Source organism: Branchiostoma belcheri, unplaced genomic scaffold (assembly GCF_001625305.1).
Source record: "Branchiostoma belcheri isolate BF01 breed outbred unplaced genomic scaffold, Haploidv18h27 scaffold62, whole genome shotgun sequence".
NCBI classification, from domain to species: Eukaryota; Metazoa; Chordata; class Leptocardii; order Amphioxiformes; family Branchiostomatidae; genus Branchiostoma; species Branchiostoma belcheri.
Window position 1 is genome coordinate 1,725,535 of NW_017804265.1, and position 14,645 is coordinate 1,740,179.

At 40.9% G+C, this 14,645-nt stretch overlaps 1 protein-coding gene across 1 annotated transcript; it reads left to right on the forward strand.

Annotated features, from left to right (window-relative positions):
- The first annotated feature begins 2,634 nt into the window (after nt 1-2,634).
- Nucleotides 2,635-5,785, forward strand: LOC109483048. The gene is made up of 2 exons (XM_019786004.1): nt 2,635-3,247; nt 3,590-5,785. Exons 1-2 carry the CDS (start codon nt 2,645-2,647, stop codon nt 5,783-5,785), a joined length of 2,799 nt encoding a protein of 932 aa, XP_019641563.1. The 5' UTR covers nt 2,635-2,644.
- Nucleotides 5,786-14,645: the final 8,860 nt, after the last annotated feature.

Consider the following 14,645-nt stretch of genomic DNA (forward strand, 5'->3'; position numbering starts at 1 on the left):
CTGGGGTGCTATTCTAGTTAATTCGCCGGGTCTAGACAATGAAAAGGGCTACTTTGTAAGAGGAATCTACCATCAGCATCAGGGCAACCTACCATCACTCAAACAAAGACGGTGGACGATATAGACTTCCTGACACTTTTGACCAATTGCTGACGTCAAGTGTCCTCGATGTCACGTGATCCAGGTGATTTGTCACTTGTTAGACTGCAGTAGTACAGTCTAGGCAGACAAGTTTTTCATTCAGTTCTAATTCTATGTCCTTGTCTTATATTTCAATGTCTTAGCGTTTTAAATAAAGGTGGATGAGGGACAATGGCAATTTGTTACAAAATCGTAATCACTTAGCTCAATTTGAATATTGCCATCTCCAACCTTATGGGGTAAAAACGGACATGTTATCTCAAAATATTCGCGCATTAAAGTCAAAAGGCAGTGTTAAGCAAAAAGTAAGATGGTGGTAAATGGAGGGGGGGATCAAAAGTGGAAGGCCTAAACATCCTCGATCTCAGTACTGTAAACATGCTAATTGACAACCTTAAGATGTACGTATGGGTCAATATTTTTCCTCTTCTATTTACCTTTTCTTCAGACGTGATTTATGAACTACCGGCAGCTAAGTTGATACTTTTTCCACTTCCTCCCACTTTTAATTGCCCGCACTTTGTGCTGACTTGTCTGTCCTGATTGTGGCATGTAAACTCGTTCCACTGAATGTCTATATACCCGGCCATGCTTGTGACTGACCATGTCTAAGGACACAGTGTAACGACCACTACTTCAGCACGTGGTGTTTGCTTATGTCCAATTTCTGTCGACTCGGTTATAAATAGCTTCCCTAAGGTGTGTACATTTCGGTCGACGTGCGCTGAAAAAAACTTCAGAAACTACCGCTGTCCTTGAAACAGGGAGGGGGGACACGGTAAATGGTCAGGAGAGAATAGAGAGGGGTGGATTCTGGCTCGTAAGGTCAGGGGTTCGAATCCCGGCATAGAAGGAGGTTGATACTGGATCGTAAGGTCGAGGGTTCGAATCCTGCCGTAGAAGGGGGTGGATACTGGATCGTAAGGTCGAGGGTTCGAATCCCGGCATAGAAGGTGGTGGATACTGGATCGTAAGGTCGAGGGTTCGAATCCTGCCGTAGAAGGGGGTGGATACTGGATCGTAAGGTCGAGGGTTCGAATCCCGGCATAGAAGAAGGTTGATACTGGATCGTAAGGTCGAGGGTTCGAATCCCGGCGTAGAAGGGGGTGGATACTGGATCGTAAGGTCGAGGGTTCGAATCCCAACGTAGAAGGGGGTGGATACTGGATCGTAAGGTCGAGGGTTCGAATCCTGCCGTAGAAGGGGGTGGATACTGGATCGTAAGGTCGAGGGTTCGAATCCCGGGATCGATAGTCTGAAGCCTGAGAAGCCACTTAAAGTCACAGTCCAGACAACACCGTTACCAAACGTTTTACCTCAACCGTTGCTAAGAATTAAGATTTCCTTCCTTTGCCCAGGTGTTAACATCACACAGATTAAGGTAAGCCCACAGACTGGAGTAAACGTGCATGTGAAATGTGAGAGGGTAACTGATATGTCGTAACAGCGCCTCCTAGCGTGAAAATAGTTAAATATCAATGTTACAATGTACTGCAAAAAAATAGGCAAACAGATACGTCTGTCCCTCCCCTGAGGCCGGTACTCAGTCCGCCATGTATGATGAAAACCATCCTAGCCAGGCCACCACCGGTGGGGCAAACAGCCTACGTCTGTCCCTCCCCTGCGGCCGGTGCTGGCGGGTCTCAGGCAGGTACCTACTGCCAGAATGACCGTAGAGAGGCAGTAAACAACACCCCAGAAAACCCCGAGACAAACAGCTATGAGACTGTATCTGCTAACTGTCACATTCAGTAAATATAGAAGGAAGGAATTGTTGGGAAATTTGTCTTGATTGCCAACATTTCTTTACTATGTGTTTGGCTATCCCCCTCTCCAAAAAAGGTCTGGTTCTCTCTTACGTTTCATTAGATTATGGACATCAAATTCCGTTTAAGATGAATACAAATAAGCATCATATTAGATAAACCCTTTTTTAAGATATTGCTCTGGTAAACTCCAGTACATTGTTGCGAAGCAGGTACAGATGATTTGCAGCAAATTGAATATTTTGAAAATACCAAATGCAAATATATATTTGTTCGTACCAAAATATCTCAAGATTGATATACAGGATGAGTTTGAAAAGATACAAATGAAGAAATTCTATTGACAAGATAGCTACTATAAAGTAATGCATATTCTAATCAAAGACTTGTGTCGATTATCATTTTCTGTTTGTCTCAAGAAGGAATGTCCTACAGAATGAGACTTGTGAATATCTTTGGACTAAAAATTCTTCAGTCCTTTCATGTCGTCCTAGATACAGCGGAGAGTTATTTAATCCAAACCTGTAATAAACTGGGAGATGCTGAGCTGAATATTAGACCTCTGTTGCGCCACTGAGGCTGCAACACGGCTGATTTCTGTGCTGTCCAGGTTATCCTACAATTGTGGAGAAACTAACGGTAACATCTTGTAAAATCCTTTGGTAAGGTAAGTATGGTAATGTAGCCTTCTGTTGTTGCTCAATGCTATCAATAGTATGGTGTGTTAACGCTCTATCATGGCGATAAAGCTGATGGCAAAAGTCTCTTTGTTGCTGCTTATGCAGCTGCTAGTGCCATGTGTGGACGCAGGTAGCTGGCAGAGCTGCCATAAAGTGTCCGTGGCGAAATGTGGTGTAGGTGACAGCCGTAGTGATGGCCATGAGTACCGGTATGACATTGGGGCGTACCGGTACAAGTGGACCAAATACCCGCATGAAGTATTCAGCTACAATGGCCCCTTCAACACTATACTTTTGGCTCAGACATACCAGTCCTGTCAGATCTGCTCAAACGAAACAAGGCCTACCCAGGGGGGTCCCAGTCAGAACCCTTCGCTACAAACGAGAACCAACATCATGATCGTTGGCAACAACGTCGGAAAGCTTGGCACTGACAAGGCAGATATTCTCTCTCAGATCCCATGCGGTAGAATGTGCAGGTTGTGGTTTGTGGATTGTAACCTAACGGCAATAGAGGTAGGGGCGTTTGCTAAGTTGCCACAGGTATCTACCCTGGTCATCTGGCGGAGCAATGTCCAGACTCTGAAGAACGGCACGTTTGCTGGGATGGAGGGTCTCAAGTATCTGCTGCTCTTGGAGAACAACATAACACATCTGCAGGTGAGATTTTGGAATTAACATGTATTTCTCACCAATATCCTGATATGTTAATTATATGTCGATGATCGTATCTTATACTTTTTCTGAAGAAAAAGATGGCTTCCTTAGCTGTCATGTTTAAGAGCCTGCTAACCCAGTCAAAGATTTATTCAAATCTGGCTTAAGTTGTTGGTTCTAGCCCCACAGCGTCGATTCTTTTGTCCCAGACATAGAATTTTCACACGTTTTCTTTTCTCGTTACATTTCACTTTCTATGGCTAATATCTGAAGGTATCGGCGGAAAATACATTTTTATATCAATACTTCTCATACAAAGCTCAGAACTAGTATGATTTGCTGCAGGATGGCTGCTTTCAAGGGTTGCCCAGGTTGTCCTACCTCATCCTTGTGGACAACCAGATCCTGACGCTGTCGCCCGGCGCGTTCCTGGGAGTGCAGCCGCGGTGGTTTGACGTAAGTGCCAATCTTATCGCTACTGTAGCACCGGGGACCCTGCAGGCGATCAAGTCCGTAGAATATGTCCGCGCTGTTGAGAACAAACTGCGATCTATCGGCGTGGAGATGTTTCACGGACTTGAACGGCTAAAATACCTGAACCTGGAGGGTAACAGAATCTCCCACATTGCTGCAGGCGCGTTCCACTCAAACACGCAAATGAACATCCTAAATCTCGCGGGAAACAGGCTGACCTTCCTGTCTGGTGGTTGGTTCAAATCGTCATTTCCAAGCCATGTCAACGTGCGTGGAAATGCGATTGCCGCCATTGCGTTGGAAGGGAGGGCGCTTCCTCGGACGCGAGGAACCCGGCTCGACAACCCGCCGCGCTGCACGTGTGCGAACGATTGGCTGTACGACCACAAGGGGATGAACCCGTTCAAGTTCAAAAGGCCTTACGCCAGGGAAATGCGGGTCCCCTCGACAGCAAGCTGCCCCGCCTCGCCGCTGATGCCAAATCCTCCTGCTCCGGTCAATCCCAACGGGTTGCCCTGCCCTGTACCGCTGGTCGAGGTTAAGCATGTTGAGCGCAGCGCCGCGTACAAGTACGAAGCCGCTGGTGACGTGTATTGGGAGCAATTGCCGACAGTGTCCTTTGCCTTCCCTGACGGCTTACACCGCACACTCGACATAACATACGACACAATCACAACCACACACGACAGTCTACCGACAGGCAACCTAACCGTGAGAGTGGTGACCAACCTAAAGGCTGAGGGCTGGGTGAAATGTAAGGGACCAGAAAACCTGTTGGGGGAAACAGGAAATCACAGCCTGTGTTCTAACTACATGGGGAGGTCCAGCTTCACCCTTTGGCTTGAGACCGCCGAGCCCTTGTCCTTTGGGAACACCACTTGTACGGCTTCTTCCGAAACTGGATCCGACACTGCCGTCTTCTCGGCGAGCGCGCGAACACACTCTGACATGACAACACTAACCGAGCTGACACTGCTCAACACGACACCATTCTCAGTCAGCATCAGCACTACACCACTGTCCAGTGGCGTCAGCACTACACCGCTGTCCATCAGCACTACACCGCTGGCTACTAACACGAGCGATGATGTACATCTAACGTGGTACGTCCTGTGGGCAGCTCTGGGCGGGTTGTCGGCTGCTGCGGTAGGGGTTTGGGGATGTGCCATGGTCAGCTGTATCAAGCAGAAGCTCAAACGCAATGCCCCTGATAACGGTGCAGGTCCATCCCGCAATGGCAACCAGATCGCTGCCTGCTCCATGTGGCCCCTTCCAGGTGGCAACTCGGAGGAGTCAGTGATCAGTCCGTACGCTGAGGGGCGTTTGGAGGATCACGACAGTTTGAATGAGTCAGAGTCTGTCATCAGCCCTTACGCTGAGGGTGGTTTCAATGACCATCCTGACCTGCGCAGGGCCGATTCTTCGCAGTCAGAAATCGCCCCGTACGGGCTGGCGAAGCTTTGCCCAGCGTACGGTGCGGCAAGCCGCCCCCGCGCGCACACACACCCCGTGCCGTCCCGCCCGTACAGCACCGAGCGCCCCCGTCAGAAACCAAACAGTGACAGGGCAGGGGCCGTCCTGGCTGCCTATGGCCAAAATGGTCGCGACAAGTCCGGCCAAAGTTGCTACAAGCACCCCTCCATTCTCCCCAACCCGGGTGCCACCAAGTCCTCTGCCTACCAGCAGAATGCCAGCGCCGCCCAGCGTGCCCGCAAGGCACCTTGCTACAACTCCCCTGCCCTGGCCACCGACCTAAAGCGTACCCTGTCCAACACATATGACCAGCATGACCCTAGCGAGGCAGTCTGCAACTCCGCAGCGTCCCCCGCGGCCTCGCCTGGTAGTGAGACCGGTACTCAGTCCGCCATGTATGATGAAAACCATCCTAGCCAGGCCGCCACCGGTGGGGCAAACAGGTACGTCTGTCCCTCCCCTGCGGCCGGTGCTGGCGGGTTTCAGGCAGGTACCTACTGCCAGAATGACCGTAGAGAGGCAGTAAACAACACCCCAGAAAACCCCGAGACAAACAGCTATAAACCGGCGTCCGCTAACGCTCACATTCAGTGAGTACAGAATTAGGAAGGAATCGTTGAACGAAATTTGTCCAACACCTTTCATTGTTTATTGGACCTTTGGATAAAACCATTCCCCCAAAAGTTGAAATTTAAAGACAATCGCGGCAAATTGTAAATTCTACCGATTGGATTTTGACTCATAGTTGTCATCAAACCATATACATGTAGTTTGTGACACAACTAGTTGATTTACATGTATTATCTTAGGCCGATCAGGTTATGTTTCATGGTACCACATACTCATGTATGTGAGAGCAGCGTAATAACTCAAGAAGTTGTGGGTGGCTCTTCATGATATTTGGTATGTTGGTAGACATTTTGTTTGAGACTTTATAGGAGGGGGTGACGGGTAGCCATGTCTTTTGGTATGTTGGTATGCAGATAGTTTAATTACTATTTACATAATCAGTAATTAACTATACAAGCCCCAAGCTTTTTAATTGCCCAATCCGTTCCATGATAGGATTTTCATGCTCTTTTGTCAAAAAATGATTTTTTAATTTTATTGCATGCACTCCGACTTTGGCGAGGTTGATGAATCGGTATGATTTTTGGTATGCAGATAAGTACAAGTAGTTGAATTATTATTTTTTTCATAATCAGTCCTGACCTTATTTGCATAGTCTAGAGAGAAATTCTATGTGTTCCATGATAGGATTTGAATGTTTTGTTTGAAAAATAGTGTTTTGTTTGAAAAATAAAATTCTTACATAATTTCATAGCAACCTGACTTCGTATGAACTGAAGCTGCCGAAAAAACATGGCTGCACTGGACCATTTATCATGCATACGGTAGGGGCCAAAGTCATAGAAACAAACGTTAGTGTCTGTTAGGCTCCTATAATGGCATTTCATGCATAGAAAATAAAAAAATACTGTAAAATAACAAAAAACACGAATTCAAATTTCCAAAAAACCGTGCTGAATAATTGAAAATGTTTTATTATATTTTCCATGGTACAGATCTCAAAGTCAGACAAACTTGCACACATGTACATTCTGTACTACAGAATGGACTTGTGCCCGTGTGTCACCATTCTGTATCTTATAAAAATGGTAGCCCTGAAAGAATTCTTGATATCAGACAAAATTACACAAGCTTCTGAAGGACGCAAATATGGCCAGGATGCTATTCTCCGTAGTTTTTAATGTGCCACTAGATAACATCCAGGCTGTAGAGAGGGTTGAACACCCAATTGCTAATCCTAGCATCATTTTTCTGGGTCAAAAATGTACCAAAATTCTAGGATGAAAATCACTAAGGCTGATAGCAAGACTTCTCACCATTTACAGCAACTGTATGAATTACCCTAGTGTTTTTGGCATTAAACAAACGAAAACTACCCATTTTTATACCAAGAAAGAAAGAAAGAAAGTATATTGAACATCTAAAACTTAACATGCATGTGTTGCCACATATGTCGTGAAAGACATGCAACTGTAAGGAAATTAAAATATGGAATGATAACGTTAACTGAAATATCAAAACTGCAATATTGGTGGTGTCAATACATTTGTAAATAGGGAATATATGCTTAAATGATAATTGATGTTTGTAGAATCAATATATAATGTATTTTCCCTGCCATGGCAGTCACAAACGAAAACTACCCATTTTTATACCAAGAAAGAAAGAAAGTATATTGAACATCTAAAACTTGCCACATATGACGTGAAAGACATGCAACTGTAAGGAATTAAAATATCAAACAAATATGGAATGATAACGTTAACTGAAATATCAAAACAGCAATACTGGTGGTGTCAATACATTTGTAAATAGGGGATATAACGTTATACATATGCTTAAATGATAAGTGATGTTTGTAGAATTGATATATAATGTATTTTCCCTGCCATGGCAGTGCACATCTTATGGTAGAATAATATTTGATCACTAGATAATTAGCTTTCTGAAAATTCACTTCACAATTAGAATTGTTTATAACGGAAAGTATCATGTATAGACCATTTTCCATTAGCCAGGAGTGTTATTTTAATGTTATCTGGCTATTGTTTACGTTAGCACATTATAGAAAAAAATGTGATCTGTATTGTTATTAGGACGAGAAAAGCCCTATATATAAACTTCGTTAGCCTTGTTAAGTTGGTCATATCGCTATAAATGTTCTTCATCTGAAAGTACCAATGGTAAATCTGTACGTGTAACACATGACTGTAGTCAAAAACAATGTCTACACAATGTGGAAGACATAAGTAATTCACTTTATGTTCGGTTATGCGACAACAGCTGGGATTCGAGCCCGGGACCGGCCGATCCATGATTCACAAGCACGCTGCATCCTGTATGGTCATACACTACCTATGAGCAGTGGGCATCATCATCATCATTAACCAGTGGACAATGAACACTAAATGTACCATTGCGTGCTATGTCAAATGTGAATCCTCAATGGACATGACTTGTACTGTTCTCTATGTACGATGTATCATATCTCCACGGGAACAGGGTCTGTGTAAATTGTAAAGACTATGCACGATACATTATATCCACTGTAACAATGTCTGTATAAATTCTTAAGACTGATGGTTAGCTTCAACAGGCCGTCTACAAGCATACTATACGGAACTGTGAATCGGTGGGGTCGTGTGGCGTAGCGGCAGAGTGCGCGACTCGGAACTAAGAGTCCCGGGTTCGAGTCCTGACATGCCACCGATCTTGTGCCCTTGGGAAAGGCACTTTACACGGCTTTCCTCACTTAGCTCAGGTGTAAATGAGTATTGTCCTGTCCTGTATTTGTCCCCTGTGTTGGTGGCGGAATTAATATAAGTTGAGGAAACTTGAGTGTGTCGTCACCACGTCTGGTGATTACATGTTGGAATAAAAAAAAAAAACTGTGAATGAGAATTGTCATCAATATGGTCCAGCAACAAATCTTATGCATATGGTACATTACCCTTACAATCTTCATTGTGTATGTGTATGACTGTTACATGTATAAAATGGTACGCAATACCTTCGTGCTCTAGAAGAAAGCACTAGAAAAGCTACCGCACTGTACTAGTATAGTAAAATATACTAGTACATTTCCTTTTGCGAAGGTAAACATTCACTGTTATTTTCATGGTTAAGGATGGCCTACAAGGCAATGTGAGCTCATGTCATATCCATATATACCTAACAATACATAATGTATACTGATGATGTTAATATGACATATCACACGTCAAAGTGTTCCACGTATAGTTGCTATGGTACTTTTAGATGATACGGGATGACGATTTCCAACAAAGAAAGTGTACATAAAAAAAAAACACAAAAACAAAACTCTTTTTAAAGAGTTGCTAGCTGTTCACTGTGATCTTGATATCGTTAAATGTCGCCATATTAATGTAGAGTTTAGCGATGTAAATGATTTCAAGTTGATGTATACAAATATATGCCTTAAAGAATTAGTAAGTATGAACCTGATAATAAGATATTGAATAATACTTGAATAATAGCTATGTCATCATTTGCGTTGGTGGTCGTAATTCTAAAATATTTTACAATGAATTGCTTATTGAGATAATTCTAGAAGTGTAGGCATTATTTCTATGATAACTCACTCATGTATGACTAATATTGGCACCACCAGAGAAGTTATAAAATAATAACCAAACATTGTTAAGGTTGAAGAGTTTTAATAAATTGTCTAAGTGTTAACCCTTCAGGTTCTGAGTGTTCTATGGTGTTCTGGATTTCATTTGTGGATGTGTGGTGTGTGGGTATGATTACAGTAGCTGAGAGAAGGGGTCCATTTTGAAAAATTACAAAATCGGTGTTATTTTGATAATCTGATGAATACAAAATAATGCGTATTGTTCAAAGGACAACTCTAGCAAAAACAATAAAATCAACAGCTATTGATACAGTTACGTAGCATAACAACAATATTATTGCTCTCATTTTAACGGAAAATATGAAAAATACACAAACAGGTCAAATTTTAACACATTAACCATGAGACTACAAACTAAATAGAAAACAACTGACCAAGATGAGGACGTTTTTTTTCACACCAAATATTTGTGTTGTAATTTTTCAATGGATAAACAAACAATATAGAAATGTCGAAAGGACAATATTTGTTTATTTTATGATCAACAAACACAATATCAGTACTCTCAAATCTCCCATGTTGCCATGCTGAAAAAAAGTTGAATAATTACAGTTTTAGCTCAGCTACAGACTAATAAAGCTTGGAGAAAATTATAAAATAGTTGGCGATGCTTTTTTTTTTTTAAATTTCGTGTGGGTATGATTAACTACTGAACACCTGTTGTAAAAACGACGGTAAACAAAATTTGTGGCATGTCCGGGAATGTTTTTTTGGGGGCTTTCATCTTCTTTTTACGAACTGACGATGGAAACCTTTGAAGGTAGTAGAATGTTTTTATGAATACATTGTAAAGTGACTATTTTTTTTAATCATAGGTCAGGGACTCCAAAATTCAGACTTTGTAAGCGGTGATATCCAAACGAACTAGATCACAAAATCCCGTTTTTAATTGGGGTATAACAAAATCAAAAACGAACACAAAGTAACACTAGATACCTGTATTAAACGTAATAAATTCATGGTACTCCAACTAGTTTTGAAGAAAATGATTTGGGAGGGGCCCAGTACTGGTGCTCTGTACGTGTGGATACCGTTATTTGTGGTAACGTTAAATGCACCCAATGTAATTTTTAAAAATTGTGCATTTATCTCACATTTCTGGCATTTATGGTTGGCGCTAGAACAGCCCACATAAGGCGCACTAAGTTTGTGGTGCCACCACAAACTACCAGAATGTAAACAAACATGGTTGACAGCTATGTTTCAATCTTTGAAACAAGCGTGTTTCAATCTTTGAAACACACTCGTAAGGCGTCATCTTTTGGTACCTACACTCACCTGAATTGTACATGTAACGTTACTTATTTGCAATGGAGAAGGGTTGATTCAAGTTGAATTAAAATTTGTGAAGAAATGGCTAGAAAAATTTAACTTTTTGTATCGTCCCAATGTTCAGGTTCGTCGAAAAGATTATGCTCAAATCCATGAATGAATGAATGGGTGGACGGATGAATGGATGGACGGAAGGATGAACGAATGAACGAGTGAATGAATGTTTTTTAATGATTTTGATTCAGTCAAAAACACATTGCAGTCACAGGCTGTGTACTTTTTACACATTTGAAAACTATCTTTGAATTTATCTAGCGTCACTGAAATAACGTACAGTAAGTTTCTGAAAGAATTTTCTTTCTCAATTTTGCTCATTCATAAAACACTATAAAACACCCGCCATAAAAAAATCCCATGAACCTCTCCGGCAACCCACGTGACTTTCACGCCAGGAAGTGGAAAGATCGGGAAGTGAAGTACAAAATGTAAGTAATTTTCAGCTTTATTTATTTAATTACACTGATATAACGTTGCAGTCATTTCTTTAAATGTAGTTCTGATGATTTGAGTGCGTCTGTTGAACGATTTCTTGTCTCAGTGTTGCAAAAACGTGGCTCATGTTACGACGAAATGGCGAATGGGGGAGGGGTTTTTAGTGTACTTTGGTCAAATCTTCGCAGGAATTTACCACAAAAATCTCGTTTAAACATCACATTACTTCAAAAACAAATTCAGAACGATCAACTTTAACTTTTCGTGGCGTAGTGAATACATGAAAGGCTTTGTAGCGATCCACATATCTTCAAATTGTTGATTGTCGGTGCGCCCCCTCCCCCTTCCTGTCCGTCTTAAGGGCGATGACTAGTGACTTCATTTATTAAGGTTGACATAATTACGCTTCACGTATCTATCTTAGAGCTCTCACTTGGAAGAAAAGGCACACAATACGTTGAGTTTCCACTGATTTTTTCCAACATATTTTAGAGGGGGAACTATGTCAGATTTGATGCACAAAAATGGGGAACAGTTGTATGTAGTATTTAACAGGAAGTGTTAAAGTGGTGTGTGGTATGAGTAAACTGACTCAGCTACACTGGAATGTCGAATCAGTCTCTGTGTGTTTTGGAACCAAACAGTCTCAGGGCTTCTTTGCAAAGTGCGGTTTAGAAAACCTTGTGTATTTTCCAACCTTTTCGGTAAGTACATGTATTATAGGGTATTAAATGTAAAATTATATTTGGGAAAAGAGAATAGCTTTGTATTTAGAATTTCTTTGTTCTGTGACAATAGCGTGATATTCTGTATAGTCTGGCAAGTTGAACTTTAAAGGTATTCATTGTAAGATTGTGGCATTGTCAATTTTCTATTAAGGTATTAATGTAAAAAAAGGGAGTCTCTGTGAATGTACAAGTTTTAGTTGCATTTGTGCTGTGTGTAAAATTTATGTCAAAAATATGAAATAATAGATCTGTTGAAAAAATGTATGTCTGTGAATGTCTAAAAATGAAAATTTCATTATCAGTAAATTTCTGTTTCTGAGTTAGGGCCACATGTTGGAACTGTTGAAATGTACATGTGTGTAATAGAATTATATGGTTGTCATGAAAATCTTAAATTATCATTGAAAAAACAGTATAAATTTTGGATGGGGGTTTGAGCTTACACCAATATGAGCCATTCCAAAATGGCTGAAAAGAGTGAGTTCTTTTTAAATGTAGTGACAAGTTATAGAAGGCAGTTGCTGATTTGCCAATTGTCTAATTACATTAACAGTAGAAGAATCCATCATGTAAAGTATTAGCACTGAAATGATGTGGTGTAAGAGAGTACTTGATTAGATTGTGACGATGTCTGGAGGGTACGTTTATTCTGGGGGATATATTCATTAGATTTTGAAAATTTGTCTGGGGGGGGGGTACTTTTATTATGGGATGTATGTTTATTCGGGACCTAAGACAGTAAGAGTTAGTGACAATGTCAAAATCTGTGTATTTCAATTTGTCAATATAAACTCTTAAAATTTGATTTTATAGTTAGAGCAGTGTTCTAGCCAGCTTGAAGTTTTGTTTTTCCATCATCTCAATTTTGTTTGATGTAGCAAGATCATGTTATATGCAAAGGTGCGACAATCCTACATTAAATTTGCAGTTTTGACCCTATGAAATGAAATCCTGTATTTTGAGGGGCTGATATAACATTATATAATTATAGTGGTATCCTTGCCCACCAATTTTTTTCCGTTAAAGATGACGGATTGAGCAAAAATTTTCTCTGTCATGAGCTGGATCTATGGCCACACCAATTTAATTTCTTGGTTAACGGATTTTTCTAGAAAAATAATGGAGCGGGCGGGCGATAAAGAAATAAAAAAAAAAACAGGCCTAGACATCCTATTATGGCCCAAAATGGTACGATAGGAACCATGAAGTCACCACACCAGGCCGGTTCAAAATTTAAACAATGAATTTTGAACTTTTAATGATACCATTGCATTGAAAGATGGAATAACTGTAACAACTAGGATGAAAATGACTGTTTTCAACTGTTCAGGGCAAAATATGAGCATTTTGCAGTTGATTCTGAAATTTTATTTTTATTTGCAAAGCAGAAAAAAATGAAGCGGGCGAATCCGTTAACCAAGAAATTAAATTGGTGTGGCCTAAGTAACTAATTTTACTTGGCCCAAACGTCTATTGATTAACTGTTACAACTCCAGACAGACTCTGTCATGAGCTCAGCCTTAGGCAAGCCTAGTCAGCTGGGTACAGCCAACCCCAGAACGTACCCAAATATGGGCATATCCCTCTTCTACTGCAAACACAACTGAAGGTCGCCCAAATCTTTGTCTTTCATCTACCATAACTTCTGTACTAATTTTACCATAAGGCCATGTTTATTTGATTATATGGATGACATCCGCGCGCGCATGAATTCTCGGCCGTTTCCAAAAAAAAAGTTTTCAACCATACTGTAATTCATACAAAATAGTTGCAAAAAATCATACAAAACAGTTGCAAAATGAGCAAATATATACCGAAAGTTAAAAAAAAATCGAAAATGATACCAATGTCGTAGAATGCCAAAATTAAATGAAAAACACAAAAATTTGAAGAAATGAATTTGAAGTGTAGATTATTCGCCATACCATACTGTGTGTCCTTTAACCTTCATGACCACGTACATTCATGATAAAAGCCACTTTCTTTTTTGCAAAACTTTTTTTTTTATTCGCACACGTGCATCAGTTTTGGGGTTCCCAGAGGATGTCATCCATATAATCAAATTTTGAAATTTCAAGCCTTTAAAAACGCAATTTCCAACATTTTGAGAGGCAAATCATGGGGATGAGAGTGGTTGTTGGTGGTCCTTTGTATGTTTTTATGTACCCAAGAATTTTGTCAATTTTGTCTATCAAGGTTTAAATTTTTTTTCTGTCACATGCCACAAAGTTCCTGCAATTGATGGGAAAACTGGTGCTGGCTAGAACCCTGGTCTTAATACTTTTGAAATAGTCTTGATATAAAATGCCAGCTTGTGGTAGTTGAATATTCCAGATAAAAGCAAAAACAACTTGCAGTAGTTGGCATTAAGCAAATATAATGCAGGCTTGCTACTAAGATATTGTTGAAAACTGAAATGAAATATTTCAAGCCCTGTCATCTCTGATTAGCATAAAACAGCTGTTTGGGCTGATACCCCCCTCCCCCCATGAATGGAAACAGGTGCATCAAATGATTGGTGTGAATATGAGCGATAGCCATGAAGTCATGGTACGCAAAAAGTGGGTGATGGTTGGTTGACTTGCCTACAGATAGTTTGCATATGTCTTGAATAATTTGCATGTATATCATGTAAACAAAAACAGTGATCGCTCGTATTGAGCTGTGATAATAAAAATATAGTTTATCAGGCAGATTTCCTCATTCAGTTTTTTCTTTTGCTTTGGGTGCCTTTAGA

Bases quoted from the DNA above. Each gene is read 5' to 3' on its own strand.
- LOC109483048 (XM_019786004.1), top strand. From the start codon at position 2,645: ATGGCGATAAAGCTGATGGCAAAAGTCTCTTTGTTGCTGCTTATGCAG. The intron at 3,248-3,589 runs GTGAGATTTTGG...GATTTGCTGCAG, and splicing joins ACAACATAACACATCTGCAG to GATGGCTGCTTTCAAGGGTT.